The 17,559-nt window shown below is 38.3% G+C and overlaps 1 protein-coding gene across 1 annotated transcript in view; it reads right to left on the bottom strand.

The window, feature by feature from the left end:
* Window positions 1-2,108: 2,108 nt before the first annotated feature.
* si:ch211-216b21.2 (heparan sulfate glucosamine 3-O-sulfotransferase 3A1) overlaps window positions 2,109-17,559 on the bottom strand; it is a 31,834-nt gene continuing 16,383 nt past the window's right edge. The window contains exon 2 of the mRNA XM_056245447.1: window positions 2,109-3,552. Coding sequence (XP_056101422.1) covers window positions 2,931-3,552 — 622 coding nt within the window. The 3' untranslated portion in view covers window positions 2,109-2,930. The remainder of the gene's footprint in view (window positions 3,553-17,559) is intronic.

The following is a 17,559-nucleotide window of genomic DNA, read 5'->3' as shown; positions in this document are numbered from 1 at the left end:
AATGTTTTCAAAACACTTAATTTACAGACAAAGCATTATGAAATCATTTACTTGTGGTTCAGCTGACTGCTTCATGTCAACAAAAGTATTCCAGCATTAAGTAGAAGATTTTCAAATGCAAGTTTGCAAATATTAAGTTTGCAAAAACTGAACTAAGGCTGAAATTACCTACAAAAAGTTTGATTTGGGAGTCTAAATGTCAATGGTTTTGAATTGATCACAGAAAAGTCGACTGAACTTAAAAAAAAAAAGTTGTTTGCAAATCAGTATGATATATTCCAAGTTATTTGAGGAACTTTTACATCATACAAAGCATTGTAGATTTACAGTGATGGATGATTATTTTGACATTTGGATTATTGCATGTGTTTAAGCACTTGTGGGCTCATTAGTAAGTTCTCAATCCTTAAATTCGACAGCTTCGTATAGATAGTCCTTGATTAGGATTGTGATGTGGTTGAGCTGAACAGCTGGAACGGAGTCCGTAAGAAACCCAACCTGTGGAATTTAATTTTGATGCGAGTCAGTTTAACACACGGTTTAAGTTCGTAATGAACACTGTCAGATTCCAGCCTGGCTGCACAGTCTCTTTTTAAACAAACGCACGGAGTGGATCGACGGGACTCGGGGGAGCACGGGGGCCAGCGATGAAAACGAAAACAAAAGAAAGCCAAGAAACGAGGTATTGGTGGAGAGCTGGTGGCTGTCAAGAGCCTTAAAGCGGAGGTACATTTACAAGTGATAAACTGAGAGAGCGAGCAAAAGATAAAGGTTGGGTTAAAAATCCAATTCCTCCTCAAGAGGTTTATGTGGTTGCCAGTGCAAGTGGACCATCCAGATATCCATTTTGTCCATGTCTTGCCGTCTCCGTTTCCAGCAAGGCTCGACAAATGGTCGTTAACCAGCCAAATTAGAAAAGCAAACTCCCGACAGGCTTATGCACAATCCAGAAAATAATAAACCCTCAATGAGGAGCATCTTCTGAGGGCCTTGAAGCATCCTGGAACTGTCTGGCGTGGACAGAGATAAGCTAAGACAATGAGGCTGGATGGAGCAGGACAGATAGGACTGAAGCCAGTGGAGGATGAGGGCTGCTGTTTGCTGCCATGGTCTTGAGCCTTTCTGGAGCCACAAAACACTGCATTTAGATTTTTTTTTTTGTAATTTAATTTATGTAGCATTAACTAAGAACTGAGTGTCATAATTGTGAGCTAATAAGCTCTGTATTTAGGTTCTTATTGATGTAGGATTGCAAATAGAATCACAGTCTGGGAAATGTTTTTTTATTTTTATTTTTTTATTAAAAGTGTGCTTTATAAAAATCCATTATTCAAATTAAATAAACATAATTATAAAAGAATAATGTCATTGATAATATTGCAAAGGAAAAATATGTATTCACTCCCTCTGAACTTAAAGGTGATGTGTGTAATTTCTGCACCGCCAAAAGCAAAAAAATAAATACAAATGAATGTTTTTAAGTTTCTAAACGGGTAAACCCACCCCAAACTTTTTGCAGAGAAACAAACCAATGGATGGCTTTTTTAAAGGTGGGGTTTTAAAGCATTTTCACATTGAAAACTTACTCAAATCACCTTTAAATTGAGTGTCACCCCAGTCACCTTCACGGCCCAACTGGTCAGCCCCGGAGGAACTTAGGTTTTGGGTGGCCTAAGTCAATTCAGGTGACCAGTTGGAAAGGGGCCGCTGAGCTCCAGGGACTTAATGCCTAAAGCCCACCTGGCCTCACTCTGGTCGGTCAGAGAGTTCAAAAATGATCATATGAGGCATTGAAACACTATTAAGTGTCTTAAAGGCACTGCTGCTTTGTAACAGTGTCTTTCTCTCTCACACGCTCACATCATTCACATAGCTTTAAATGGATTTAAAAGCTTGCCATCCAGTCAAATCACAATTTGGATAAATATTTGTTTGTTCTGTGAAACAAAAACAAAAAAACGAACCCGGGGGAAATGCCATTGAATTCAGCATGTTTACCTCATTGGCAGCCCTATTGTTGTCTTTGATCCATTGACACAAGGAATATTTTTTTAAATAACAATATTTCATAACTCAAATATCTTTCAGCAAATATAAAAAAAAGTGAACTGGATGGTAAACATTTTAATGTGCACATTTTTAGACCACATTAAAGTTTTAGAAAAGGCATTGTGTTATATGGTTCAAAATACAAAAGAAATCACCCCTGCACATGCAAAAAAAAATGAAGGGAGGAGTTTAGTGAAGATTAAAAATATGTAAACTGTATATGTGTCCATATATGTTTTTTAAATAAATACATTTGAAAAAAATACACATTTTTATTGTTTTGATATTTTCTTCCAAATAACTGCAAAGGTATATAAGCAGCTATTGTTTTTCTACTTTAAATATGGCAAAAGGACTAATCTGATCTCCAACTCTAGACAAATAATTCACAGTTCAATGTCCAAATGCATAGTTCTAGAGAGATCTCTTCAGCTTTCAGCTGTCTCTCTTAGGTTCTCTTACGGTACAGTATGTGGCCGTTGAAATGACAAATATGGCAAAAACCTGATGGTAAAAAATAAATAAATAAATGCCCACCCTATTTATCAACAAAGGCAATGTTTAACTCTCTTTTTGTTTTTATCTTTTTGCCTGATGAGGATGTAAGAGGTCAAAATGTCACATTTGAATCTGGAATCTGAATAGCAGTGTGAAGACATTTACTCTTGTTTTTGACATTTGTTCAACGTTCTGTACCTAACTTCATTTGGATGTGGACTTTTCTTCACACTTTTGCTCCAATTTCTCCACAGCCAGATTGGACCAATTTTGGGCTATTTTTTTCAGAGAGAAGAACTTATCATAGTTCTGTTGCAGGTGAGGTCACAGTAAGGTTGTTTCTCCCTTTTTACAACATTCAGGGTCTATCTCACGGTCTACTGTTAGTCATCCCATCCAAATTTCCTGCCAGTCATCTGGTAGAACTTCATGTTGAAAGGCCTGTAGAAGTCTCGAAGTCTCTGCACGACCTCAGGGTCAATGTTTGGGTGGGTCCGCCCTTTGGTTTTACCCAGGCAATGGGGCTTGCTGCTGCCCTCAGCCTTTTTGAGACAAGGGAAGCCCTTGGTCTGGTTGAAGTAGAAGTGTTTGTCTGTGATGATCCTCTTGAGCCCCAAGAAGTCCTGCACGCGGCCCAGCTCTCCGGCCGGGTCGCTGATCAGCCGTTCTCCGCTCACGAACAAGAGCTGGCTCATGGGGAAGAACTGGAGCCAGTTGTCCAGGTGTTTGGCGTAGATGCCGATCTGAATGGCGCTCCACGAGGTGTCGATCAACCCTGTAGTCCTGTTTTTGAACGTCAGGCTCTCAAAAGTAGGAATGTCAGGCTTCTTGGACAGTGTCTGCGTGTAGTCAGAGATGGCTCGTGTGACGGGGTCCCGGACCACCACGATCAGCTTGGTGTCGCGGGACAGGGCGTAGATTCGAGCCGGAGCCTCGCGGGTCACAAAGTAGCTTGGTGTTTTCTCCATGGTGATCTGGCCCTCCAGGGTCTTAGGCATCAGGTCTCTGTAAAGAAACAGAGATTAGTTGATGAAATTATAGCGACAGTTATGCTAACAGCCAGTACCCTACTGGTCAAAAGATAACGTTGTATATATATTTGTATATTGTCATGACTCATGATGCATATTTTTCGACATGTTTTTTTTTTTTAGTTGTTCAATTGGTAAACTCTATCTAAATCTTTGTTCTCTCGCTCTAAAACAGCATCTAACACTCAGAGTTCTCAAAGTTGACCTCTGTTCATTTCTGAGAGAATGACTTTCTCAGAGGCTCTTAGTGCTAATTGAGACTCCATTAGAGCATCAGGCAGTGACCTGAACATCACATGACCCTAGACCCTGTCTTCTATCATATTGGTTTCTTTCCCTTTGTAGCACATTTGCTGACAAGACAAATTATTCGCCAAAACTGCAAGACAGTGTATCTGACAAAAATAAATAAAAATAAAAAATAAATTCTGCTAATGCTGGCTTTTAAGATAGTCCTCTTTTAAGAAAAATAACCAATTGTTTTGTTTCCAAGCTAAGCTAAGCAGGGGCATGTGATTTTTCTCTTGTGCTTTGCATTCTAGCCCTTTCAGATCTTGAAGAGGAAGAAAAGAGTCTAATCTGTTTGTCCATGTCGCTCTCACCCTCTCTTCCCCACTGCTCTCTAGTGCCTTCAAGACACTGACCTGAACCAAAGAGGATAAAAGCAGTGGATTAATGATTTACAGCACGGCACTCCACCATTTAGAGCCTCATAAGGCCCGTTTGCTTCAAATTCAGCCCAAGTGCAGAATGCAGCTCTCAATTATTTATCTCCCTCCACTAGGGGGTTTAAGCCCTGACAAAATGGCCTCCCTCAACCCCGATGTCAGTTTATGGCCTGTAATGGCATTAGTGGGCCGGGCTCAGTGGCTTTAGATAGCCCTTTAGGTCGCTCTGAAAAAGGTCCTTATTTTTCATTGGCAATTGTATTTCTTGTCACATGCCACCACAAATTCATGCCTCCTGGTAAAAACAAGAGCCCAGCGACTATCCAGCATGTAGCAGCGAGTGTTTATGTGCTGTGCAGCCGCTTCGCTCAAGTGAACACCGTAGGTTGCTGATTGAGTCGGGCTTGCAGCACTTCCACAGATGGAAGTTGTTACTGGAGCACAAATTAAAGTAGTGATGTAACACACAGCAAAACTTTTTGCATGCATATTAATAACTTGTTTTTCCATTTAAGCCAATGTTTTAAATGAGTCTCATTATGCTTATAACAGGTGCAGTACCCCCAAAATAACCAAGGATAAAGCGTTTTGCTCATGAGGATAACGATAGTTCAATGAACACATCTACTGAGGTTTCATCAGCCTGGAGTTTTAACCACCAGCTACACAACCCACCACCTATACAAAATCCCAGGTACCATCATTGCTTGTTTTTTCATTTGCTTTTAGTTTTTTATTATTCTTCTGTAGTGTATTAAAATGTGCAGCCCTTATGCTAAACTACATGACAAAGTGTAATGTACTGTAATTGTCTCATCATATTGTTTTGCATTTAAATGTGACATTAATGAATTTGTTTGTTTGTTTGTTCATTAATTATAGCATGCATGTACATATTCTGTTTGACAGGTTGACTGAATTTACAACTAAATGTTTCTAAATATGCTGCAAAGTTACAGTACATTATGAAGACAAAAAGACAAATGTGCAATATATATATATATATATATGTGTAATTCATGGGGTGTTTTAAAAAATGTAACACAATTTAAACAAGCCATTTGAGCTCCATATGTGAATTTGTGACTAATTATTGATGGGTAGATTCCTAATGGCCAGGTAGGCCCAACTTGCTGATGTGGCATCATATCCTGCAGGTCGTGAGGCCATCAGGGACAAACTTTGTCCATTGCAAAATGCACAACATTGCCTCTTTTATGAAATAGACATGAGCTTGGTCCAAACATAGCATTTATATTTAATAAGTTGCATCCTTCTTGTTGTCAAGGCAAAGTAGTTGTGCTGAAAGTAAGTCCAGGTACCACAATCCCACAAATGAATTTAAAATAATGGGTATGGAAACTCTATACAGGTGTCATTTTTTGTTACATGCTACAGTTCAAAAGTTTGGAGTTGGTGATTTAAAAAAAAAGGTTTTTGAAAGAAGTCTTTTATGCTCACCACGGCTGCATTAACTTACTTCAAAATATAGTAAAAACAGTAATAGTGTGAATATATTATTGCAATTTAAAATAACTGTTTTCTATTTTCATATATTTAAAAATGTAATTTATTCCTGTGATGGGAAAACTGAATTGTCAACATATATATTTAAATACAAATATATATTTTATAAATATGATTAATTTCATTTTATTGTTTCCCTCACTAGCTCAACAGTGCCCATATGCTTCAGTTTCATTCTTCCATTTTACAGAAAAAACAACAAAAAAAACACCTGATTGCTGACTTTCTCCTTATCTGTTCCAAGGATGAATGGAAATCATAGAGGTTTGGGAACACCATTAATAAATCATGACAAAATATTCCTTTTAGGGTGCACTAACCCTTAAAAATACGAGTACAAGAAATGAGTAAAAGACCGGAATCATCTTTTGGGATGCGATTGTTTGAAATAGACCAGCAGTCAGGATAAATCTTCTTTCTGTCACAGCACAAGGCCATTTCTCAGACATTAGAGCCCGTAGAGAGTTTAAAAGTTAAACAAACTCTTGTATCAAATGATATAAGCGAGAGAGAGAGGGGGATAAGGGAGAGCAGGGAAGACAGAGCGAAAGAGAAAAGATGGACAGCTTTCACAGCTTTACCGTTCTCTGAGGGACAGTATAAAAGGGAGGGTGCTAGTGAAAGAATATTTTCCTCCATTCCCTGGCAAGGGAAAGTGAGGCTTTCTCTAACAGATGTTTATTGGCGGCGCAAATGATGTAACACTTGAAGTAGCGTTGCCTCCGAGCACAAATGATTTACAGTCCTTTCAGAGCAGTGTTTGATGTCTTCTTCACGCTGTAAGAATATGACTCCCTGAACACACATTCAGCCATTTAATACAGGCAGAAAGCTTCAGCCATTAAACACATCCGGTTCATTGCAGGGTCCGACACGTAGCGATCCAATTGAAGAATATCAGCCAAATGTTGTCTCATATGCAGACAATGAGCTTTAAAGGGACCGTTTCACCCCAAAATTTAATTAGTCATAATTTACTCATCCACAGGTTGTTTCAAACCCGGATGACAATTAAATAACTATTATAACATACAATCTAAGAGAAGTAGTGATATTTGAATCATTTTGAGTCACACATTTTTAAATAATAATTCGGTTTTTGAGTTCAAAACAGATTCAATAATCTGGTTGAATTACTTACTTATTGGAGGGGAAAATTCATTGTAATTTACTTAAATTTTGGTTTGATTCCCACCTAGAGTTATTGTATGACTTCAGAAGACGTGGGATATAGTGAATGATTAATTTGAAATAAGTTGGTGTCCTTTTTGAAGCCTAAAAGCTTAAGTTAAAAGCTTAAACAAAATTAAACTGCTCCACAGAAAAAAAGAAATGTAGTTTGGACAACGTGAGTAAACGATCACACAATTTTCATTTTTGAGCGTACTATCCCTTTAAACAAAGCAAGTTACGTATATATCGGATCTTGATGTTAAATTCATGTCCAAAATCAAAATAATTAAAAAAACATTTTCATAATATTACAAGCTGCATGAACAAAATGGCTTGAAAAGGAACTATAGCATATTGCACAAATTCATTCAACCTTTTCTTAAAGCATTCTGCTCCATTTGTGTTTAATACAAATGAACTGCTGCCAAGCATCTCTCTTCATATCAGGCCAGATTTACGTCTTCCTGCTGTAGTGCAAGTGTGGCGCACGGGGACAGACGGGGGCACAGCGAGTCAAACGGGCGGTAATCACAAAAGGCACGAGGGTACAGAGGCCACGCCGCTGTAGATTCATGTCTCCCCATAGAGAGGTAAAGCACCCATAAATATCTTCCACAACTCCACGCTGGCAACCAGGGCAGATAATTGTCAGATAATTGGCTCAATATTTCTAGCCTCTGGCCAGGCAGTCTCTTTCTCTCATTCTTTCTCTTTTTCTCACCGCTGAACTCTAGTGGAGGTCAATGGAGTGTGTCTGTGATTTACAACGACCGTCACAGTCTTAGCGTGTGTGAGTCTATGTGTTTTGAAATAACACAAATTAACTACAACTGTCTGACTTTGTGACCCTGTCAGCCAGTACTTTATGTAGCTGCGATGGTTCACCTGTCCTGAAGCGGCCCGAAGTTTGCGAGTATATGCGAGAGCGAATCACTTCTGACGGACAGCAGAGCAGGTGAGTGCTGGAAATGATATGTGTTTCCACTCTGAGATCACTCAACCATCAAGAAGGCTCTGGCTGTTGTGAAAGGCAAAAGCATTGCAAGCTGTTATTGTCTGACATGTCTGTGAGATTTTGTTATTTGCCATCCACACAGTTTAGTGGCAGAGAAGTGTAGATTGTCTTATGTTATCTATTGTCGGTTTTTTTCACTTCACTTTTCAGCAAATATCTTGTCTTGCACTTAAGGCAAAGAGTGACATCTGTGTGTGAGAGGTTGTGCATTTTGCTTAAGCAATACAGATTGTGTAAGAGTAGCGAAAGTCATTGCATCATTACCATTACACAGATCTCTGGAATACTTGGTTCTGATTGGTCAATCACAGCTTTCTGCAGTTAAATATTTGTCTACAATGACTGCTAAATTACATAGTTGAACAGGTTGTGATAGGCGTCGTATTCCTATAGATAGATGTGGATCAGCTGATGCGAGCTTGACTGACGTGATCTGCCAGAACTAATGATTTGCTTGATCACAAAATAATAAATAAATAATAAAATAATTTTCATTTAATTTTCAGTTTTATTTTAAAATTTTGTTTTTATTTTGTTAATAATAGATAGATAGATCACATTAGAATGACCGAACATGACCATCCAAAAATAAGGTAATTCAATCTGAGTTTAGGAAAGTGTAAAATTAGCACACAAAAAAATGCACTGGAATTCAAGCTCTTGGATTTATAGCTGCAGGGAAATCTGCAGAAAGGTTTACTATATTTCATTTCATAAAGCGAATAAACTGGATAAAACTGTAGGGACATATTTCTCAAGGAGACTAAATATGGGAGATGAAATTTTAAACAAAAGGCTCATTTCATGACATATTCAAGAATGTGTACACACGCAAAGATTTTCACTGGTACCTTATGGTATTAATTCAGTCTGTGATTTAAACTCCTGTCATAATCCAATAAAATCTAATTTAGGCATTTGAGCAAAGTTTCCAGACCTCACACACACACACACACACACACACACACACACACACACACACACACACACACACACACTGTATTTTATTCAAAGCACAGTCAAAATGGGCCAGTGCAAGGGAAAGTGCACACTGAAAGAAAAGGTTTTTTTTTACGGTGAGGCGCTCTACTTGCACTGTAATAGGAATAATGGGGAAGCCGGAAATTCGTTATATGCCTACACAAATTCTATATTGAACGCTATTTATTAAACCTTATTTTGGATAAATAAATCTGCCCACAGGAAGTGTGGTAAAGTGTTGGTTTGGTGTGTTGCAGGTGTTTTCTTTCTTTCTTTCTTTCTTCCCCCCCCCCCCCCCCCCCCCCCCCCCCCCCCCCCCACCCCCCCCCCCCCCCCCCCCTTCTACACCAACTACCTTTGCACAATTTCGTAAAATTTTTATAGAGTTAGCTTTACAGTCTGTTCTTATAAATATATCAGCAGGATTTTAAGCACAGTGTGGCTTTCTCTGTCGCTCTGTCTGTCTACGTCTCTCTGTGCCTTGAGTGAGTCCCAAGTTTATTGTGTAAGAGGAAAGATAAGCAGTATCTCTGTGGCAACCTTCTTTTGAATAATTCACCCTGTCTAACTGTAGAAAATGATGGGCTGGAATGAAAGAAAGAGAGAAACCACACTCTGTGCCATCAGAGGATGAACATGCTTTTACGTTCCACCGGTTAAAATCCACACCCACACACACACACTCACACACAGACATGAAAAACCTCGTCTTCTCCTTACGGCCTTCCGTTACGAGATGGGAAACTTTAATGTTGCATTTGCTTTGAGGGAAAACCCTGACCGCTCCTCTGATCCTCTTGGCAGCTAAACTGGGCTGTGGATTGAAAAGTGAATGCTTGAAATGAGCCGAGTGTGGCTGAAGACATTTGTGGATTTATAGTCCTGATCCCCCACCCCGCTGCCGTCGCAGAAACAGACCAAACAAGACGGGTTACTAGAGAGGGTTTTCATGCATTAGTGTGAGTGTGTGCAACTGGAGGATCGTCAAAGTGTGTGTGTGTGTGTAGTTGTTATGTTCAGGATAACATACTATTGTGTAGTATGCATAGAATATCCTTAATTTTAAAATGTGAAGTACAGCACAGTTTACTGCTTGGAATACTGTATGCCACAATACATTGGACTTGACTTGACCTTGACTTGACTTGAATGATCAAATAAATTACCACTGTGATTTTCAGCATATCTTTTTTAAGTTATTATGGGATCGGACTGCCTAATATACATATAATGGATTCTACACCTCTGGTCACTATGACAATTGAGATGAAAAATAAATCTTTGCATATGCGTTTCCAAGTGTGTTTGGGTATGTGCAATTGTGCATGTGTGTGTGTTTGTGTGGTAGGCTCAAGCTAAAGGCTTTGGTGTAAGTTTGAAACTACACTTCAACATAGCATCTGCATTACTTTTTAATGTCCTTCTGACCCACTTGTTTCTGAGTTGCAGAGTCACAGTCATAGGAGTTACAGACACAATTATTCTTAAGGATGTTAGTGTCTTACACTAACACTTTCAATCTTCTTTTTCAGCAAATTCAAGAGGATATCAAGAACTTAAAAGACTGATAAGATGCCTAAACGTAATGCCAAGCCTCATTTTTAGAGGTTTTGTATTCCCTGAAGATCAACTTAATACCTAACTGGTGCTGGTTCTTCCAACATGTCCATGTAGAAGTATGATTGTAACAACTTTTTCAGTAAATCTACATTTGAGCTACTGAAAATTCATGTCAAATGAATGGTCAAGTGAAAGTGTTTAACTTAATCGTTTCACTAGGGTGGAGGACACCATATGTTTATTAAGAGTCAGCACCGAATGAAAAAAAAAAAATGTCTGTGTGTTCGATTGCTGAGCTTTGCAGAGATTAGTTAACTTTAAACGGCCTATTCTTTAGTATATCCTCTTCCATTTAAGCCCTCCGTTAAGAGGCAATGATTTTCTGCCAGGTTCAGTCTTTCTGCCAGGCGTGGATACGATCCCTCAAGAGGAAGCTGGGGACGATTAGACGTCTGTTACACCAGACCTATTAAAAATCCCCCAGTAAGAACCACATAAGGGAAAAAATAACAAAAAAACTTGACCTCTGCAAAACAACAATCACTTCATCCCCAGTTACAGACTGTTTGATTTCACAGTATTTTAGAGTATAACTCCTTAACTTTATTAATAAGGTCCAGGTATACAGAGGGATGTACTATAGCTATATATAATTAAAATATGGTTACAGAACAGTGAAAATATCTCTGTGTATATTTATACTGCTAGTTCCAGGCACTTTTTGATGATACTAGCACATTTAAGCAGAATCTTATTAGATTTGCTGTAATATGTCAGCAGTTGGAAAAGTCTATACAGATTGTACATTTGGGCTCAATACAGAAGGCGTAACTTACGTTCACCGCTTCGATTGAGTGATTGTTTTGTATGTGCAGCTCATTTTAAGCTCAGTTCAGCTCAGTTTAATTTATTATTTCAGTTTTCGATTGTCAGTGCTTTATCAGTTATTTTTATTTTATTTTAATATGAGTATTTTTGTGCTTTCAAAGTTACTGTTAAATGATAGAATTCAAATAGCATCTGTAAATTTCTCAGGTTCGGGCAAGTTATCTCGTGGCATTTGCATGTTTGATTTAAAATTGTAAACCTTTATTGAAACCTTTATTTTGCCCACTTTTTAGTTAGTTTTTGGATGCATGAAAATAAACTTTGACTTAATTAGCAAAAATATATTCGCAAATACGCACTTTTTTAAGCTTGGCATGCTGAACCAGAAACACACATGCTGTGACCACATTATGTTCTTCTGTGTTTTCTACAGCTGAGGTGATCAAACCCAACACATATGGCAGCCATGCTGCGGTGATGCTCGCAGTATCATTAGTCTGGCACTCCTACAGTGAAATCTGCAGGTACTTGCTTCTTCTAAATGACTTTCAGACCTCTAGAATGTCTGCATATGCTCTCTATTATAACAGAGGCTCAGAGGATTCGCTCCACATGTCAGAGTTCTTCCTGTTAGTTGTGACGCTGTGGGTGAGAGACCTGCACTGACTGCTAGTTCAAGTTGTGCTCTAGGCACTACTGTGATGTTTTGCTTGGTATTTTACCCCTTCTGTGTTCTCTATGAGGGCTCTAATATCATTGCCAGTGGGTTTTGACCCCTCTGTCTGCAGATACAGTATGCAGAGTAAAGAATCAGATTCTTCCTTTATTAAGGTTCCAACTCTAAATTCTGATTAGATTAGTCTGCAGTACAGTTGAAAAATATTAATCCACTCGGTTGTAAATTCTGAGAATGTGGACTTTTTGCAAGTTTCATTCTTGACGGTTTTGGATATAAAAGAAGTACCCTGAAGCAGACACTTTGTGGTAAGAGCTTGCAGCAACACACCTGCTGTTATAAACAACCAATTTAAATAATAATTGAATATTTTGAAGCCATACAATAGCTTTCTGTGAAGTACATACCTAAATGTATGCCATTATTCACTGATAATATTCACTTCCAGTGAGCTATTAACCACTGTGAACAGAACATTGAGTCAGAGAGTTGAACTCGAAGTCTGAATCAGTCATTTAGTCGTTCATGTTATAGATCATTCAGGCTGTATTTGTGAAAAGAATCAACTGCTCCATTGGAACGATATGACTCGAAAGAATAGTTTGGTCGTGAATTTCACATTGTTACTTTTTCCTTACAGTTTTGGCCTATTCCTCACGAAAATTGTATGGCTTCTAAAAGCATGAGTCATATAGACTACTTTTTAAAAAAGTGTATATGATAGTTTTATGGTGCTTTTGAGTCCTTTTTGAAGCTTGAAAGCGTTGGACCCCATTGTAATTGCATGGAAAAACTGTTAAATTTCTCCTGTTATATTTCTCAGAAGAAAGTAACTCATATGTGTGACATTAGGGTGAGTAAATGATGACAGAACTGTTATTTTTGGTTGAACTATTCCTTTAATCTGTAGTCGACAATCAAAAAAAGTAGTCATGTAGAAAGTTGGTGTCAGAGCGAACACCATCGGGCTCCTGCTTCAGAGAGCCTCATTTGTATCGTGAACATCGTGAACGAAACTTGCAAAAAAGGTTATTTTGTCTAGTCCACGTTCTGAGATTAGGACCAGAAGAGATGGTTCAGCATTCTCCCAAGGAGAGAAAATCATCAGAGCCACTATAAATCAAACTGGGTGAAGATGACATGAACAAGCTGCTCTGTGCTCAAACTCTCCTCTTTTGTGTGTGGCTCTGGTAACAGAGCTATAAATTAGACACTGTGCTCTCATTGCTTGTCTAATATGGACCAGCAGTTCTGAAACCAATGCCCTATGGCTGTGAAATAAGTCCGAGAGGCTCGTTCATCATCTGGATTTTTTAATCTGTTGAAATAGAGACTGATGTCACCGTTTGCTTCTGAGTTCACTCCCGGATCACTCCGTGTTTGCTGCTTCAGTAAAACTGAAGTAATAAAAGTTAATGTAAGTATATATGACTTAATAACTAATAGTGTGGGGTATATGCTTGTGTGAATGCAAATAGGGTCAGCACATGGGTGCACACTCACACACCACCAATGCTGTAAAGAAGGGAAATCCCAACTCAATTCCCGGCACCTGGTCCTCCCACAATATAAGAGCATGTAGAACAGCAGCTGAATAAAGGCAGCCATTGTTCTGCTCTAAAGGCACCAAAAGCTGTCTGTCTGTAGACAATGGTTAGTCAAAAGTTTGGGGACAAATTATTTTTGGAAAAAAGTCTCTTATGATCACCAAGGCTGCATGATCAAAAATACTGTAAAAACAGTAATATTATAAAATGACATTTTATTCCTGTGATGGCAAAGCTGAATTTTCAGCATCAGTGTCACATGATTCTTCAGAAATCATTCTAATATGCTGATTTGGCGCTCAAGAAACATTTCTGGCACCAAACACGGTACTGTAATAATTATAGCCACTGTATATTACTGATTATAAAGTGTTTTATAATTTTGCTTTGTTTGAAATGTGATTTAGTATAGAAATATAAATAGTAAACTAGTGCACCAGTGCATTATTATTGGGACTTACAGTATATAGTATAATGTCATATAAAATAGATGCAAACAAACCAACCTTCTTGCATTTGTGTTGTGGGCGATATTAACCAAAAACTCGTGGTCTTTGCCTCAACAAAACTTGCCAATATGTTGCTATGGTGTTTTGGGTTATTTTTAATTTATTGCTGTGCATGTGATTACATTTGGAAATTAGGAAAATTGGAAATTGTGAAGTGTCACAGCATGTGCTGCATTTGATAACGAACCTACAATTTGAATACATTCTACAAGTGTGAATGTTTGTAGTAGAAATACAGTCTGGACATATCTTTCATGTTCAAATGGTCATTTATAAATATGAATACTCCTCTCCAATAACTTAGTAAAGCATCCATTGATGGTAAAGCATTGGATGTGCATTTAAGAATCCCAGCGGATGTAATTTGGTAATGTTTCTCCTCCTGTTTTATGAATACTATCTCTGATATTTTGGCGCCTAACCAAAAGAATGAACAATAATGATGAGAGTAGTTTGCTAAAACCTCAACAACAACAAAAAACACCAGAAAGAGTATGCCAACCCAGCACCTTTTGATACTATTTTCAACATACTGTGATTTGAAATGTACTAATCTATAAGCTTGCATACTACTGTATGTTAGATATAGTATGCAGATTGGGATGTCTGGCCTGAGCTGTTATATGATATGTTTGTCTAGCCCATTTTGGACACAAAAAAACAGAGAAAAAAACCTGTTTAAACAATCTGAAGCTGTGCAGGGTCAACCTGTTAATGGTATTTCTACAAAAGCCAGAGGTTTAATTCCTTTGTATATTATAATACAGACGTTTTGGTGTGTGCACCACTTTTATTGACCTATTTAGACCAATAATATGAGCTAGAAGGAGGCAGAGGCCGAGTAGTGCGGTTTGGGAATGGATGAAAGTAGGGAAAAGGGAAGATGATAAATAAAAAAAAGAAGGCTTAGGGATGAACCATCAAGCACTTTATGGAAGAGTGAGGAGCAAAGCTGATTATACAGAGTCTGCTCTCTCTCTAAGTCCCTCGCTGGTTGTCTTAAACTTTTCTTCTCTTACTGTAAGCTATAATCTTTATTTCTTCCTTGTTTAGTTTCTGCTCTTTCATCAGCCTTACTTGCACTTTACTGTCACTCTCACTCTCTCTCTCTTCTCTTCCTGAGCTCTTTCCATGTGATTATACTTGAGTCTGTTCTTCACTCAGTCTCTGTTCCTCATCAGCTCTCTCTCTCTCTCTCTCTCTCTCTCTCTCTCTCTCTCTCTCTCTCTCTCTCTCTCTCTCTCTCTCTCTCTCTCTCTCTCTCTCTCTCTCTCTCTCTCTCTCTCTCTCTCCATAAGACTCTTATACTTTGAGCTCTGCTAACACAAAAGACTCCCATCCTGCTCTGCCTGTCATGGTGCCAGTTCACTCACAACTCTTCCCTGCGCTGCTACAGCCTGCCATCATACAGACTTCACAGCTTAGATTAGCATGTTTAAAAATGCCATTTTATCCCATGCTTCATATAAACTCATTACAGTGCTTGCAAGGCAGCACATAGATTAATATTGCTTAAACATTCTGGTTAGGGGTTTGTTTTAAATTTTAAAACTGTTATTTTTCATTTACATTTTTTTTAAACATTTTTTAATGAACTATTTATTTATTTAAATGCATACATAAATATTGTATTTCCTATACAACATTTAGTATGCAAAAAAAAGCCTGTGGTGCCCGTTGGATGTCAATGACAGTGCATAGTAAAGTATAATGTTGAACCTGCGCCATAGGTAATATTTGCATACTGAATCACAATTGGTCTTCTTTCTTGCATGTATTTGCATACTGAATTATTATCTTTATTTTCTTTATTACATCTTTTTAAAACCAAAGTTTAAACCTAAGCTTACATTAAACTTTCTACCTAAAACACCTATTTTTTTTATTATATTTTTTTTTGCTGCCTTTCCTTCAGGAAATGCAAATCTAGTTACATATACTCTCATATACTACATTCTACAAGGATTTTTTGCACATTACTTGCATGTTCAGAAACAAAACAAAAAAACCCAGTGTGGTTGCCCATCACAAGGCCGATTATAAGTCTGTTGCTTTAAATATTTGATGGGATTTCGTCCCCCTTTCCTCTTACATATTGGGCGGAACAAGTAATGTGCCTCGTAATAATGTGTTAGTTGTAATTTATCCGAACGAGAAGTGTGAAGAAAGGCAGGAGGGCTAGAAAATGGGGAAAAAAGGGGTGGGCTAATGTGCTATTTCCATTTTGGAGGCCTTTTTTTTTTGTTGCATTAGCCATTAAGTAAATAGCTCAAGGAAAAATGGAGCTGCGTGCACCTCGTTCAGATCCTGCAGTGGCTGAATCATGCGGTACAGGTGACCGTGACGGTAAAATGAAAGAACTGCGCTACATGCGGCAGCTGAATTAGTATGTTTAATATGCAGGAAGATTGAAATAGAGGGGAAGAGATGAGTAGGGAAATGAAGAAAGCCTTTGTGGTTTGTAACGTGTCTGAACTGAGCAGTGGTTGGACTGGGCTTGAACCCAGATTCAACAGAACCAAAAAATATGCGGTGAACCCTGATAAAAAGAAATATCTGTCCTGGGAGAATAGAAACATGTAGAAATACTTCTTCCTTTTTCCTACAGTGAAGGAAAATCCATAACCGCTGGGTAGAAACGGTCCTTTTGCTGATAGGAGGTGTGACGGAGGGTGTTGTGAAAAGCTGTCAACAATGGTTAGGTTTTCGACGGGACTGTTATTTAAATGAAGAGGAGAAGATGAAGAATGGATTACAGAAGGATGCTGTTGTAAGACTTTAACAAAATACCTATTGAGAACTCGGCCGTTGTCTTGAAACAAAACAGAAAGATTGGTTTTTGATAGAGTGACTGTTTGGAAAATATGCCACTTTTGCAAACAAGAAAAACAATGGAATAATTTAAATTTCGAATGTTGGGAAGCTTAGGGGTCATGGAGCCTGTCCCGGAAAACAAAGGACTGGTAATTTTAACACAAACCGACAAAGTATCTGACATCTATGTGAACGATTATGCTTCTTTCGGTGGTTTATTTATACACAATCAAAGTTATCGGTCTTAAAACTAATGTGCTTATTTCAAAAATAACTCTTGCTAAATACACTTATATTCAAAGCAAAACACTCTTCATGGCAGTGATTATAAATGAAGAGTTGTCTGTGGCGGCCTTAATGGCATATAGGGGTGTTGGGGTGGGCCGTCCCGATATGATAACTCGCCTAATCAATCAGAGAGATTTTACTCTATTTTTTTATACTGATGCAATCGCTCCTCAAAACACATTAGCATAATGGGAGAGTGCTGAAGGAAGATAATGTGTGAATTTTTGGGGAATCGAGAGAGAGAGATTGAGCGAGGAGGCCATGCTTGAAAGACAAATGCCCTGCACACACCAAACAAAGTCTATGGATAAAAACGGGGCGTGAAAAGAACGATTAGAGATTGAAATGGATTATAATGAGGACTGGATCACTGTACGAGCATCGCTTAAGGAAAA

Source organism: Rhinichthys klamathensis, unplaced genomic scaffold (genome assembly GCF_029890125.1).
Source record: "Rhinichthys klamathensis goyatoka isolate OS25496 unplaced genomic scaffold, OSU_Roscu_1.1 h1tg000030l_1, whole genome shotgun sequence".
Lineage (NCBI taxonomy): Eukaryota > Metazoa > Chordata > Actinopteri > Cypriniformes > Leuciscidae > Rhinichthys > Rhinichthys klamathensis.
The sequence above is the reverse complement of the archived record's forward strand: the minus strand, read 5'-3'. Positions and strand labels throughout refer to the sequence as shown.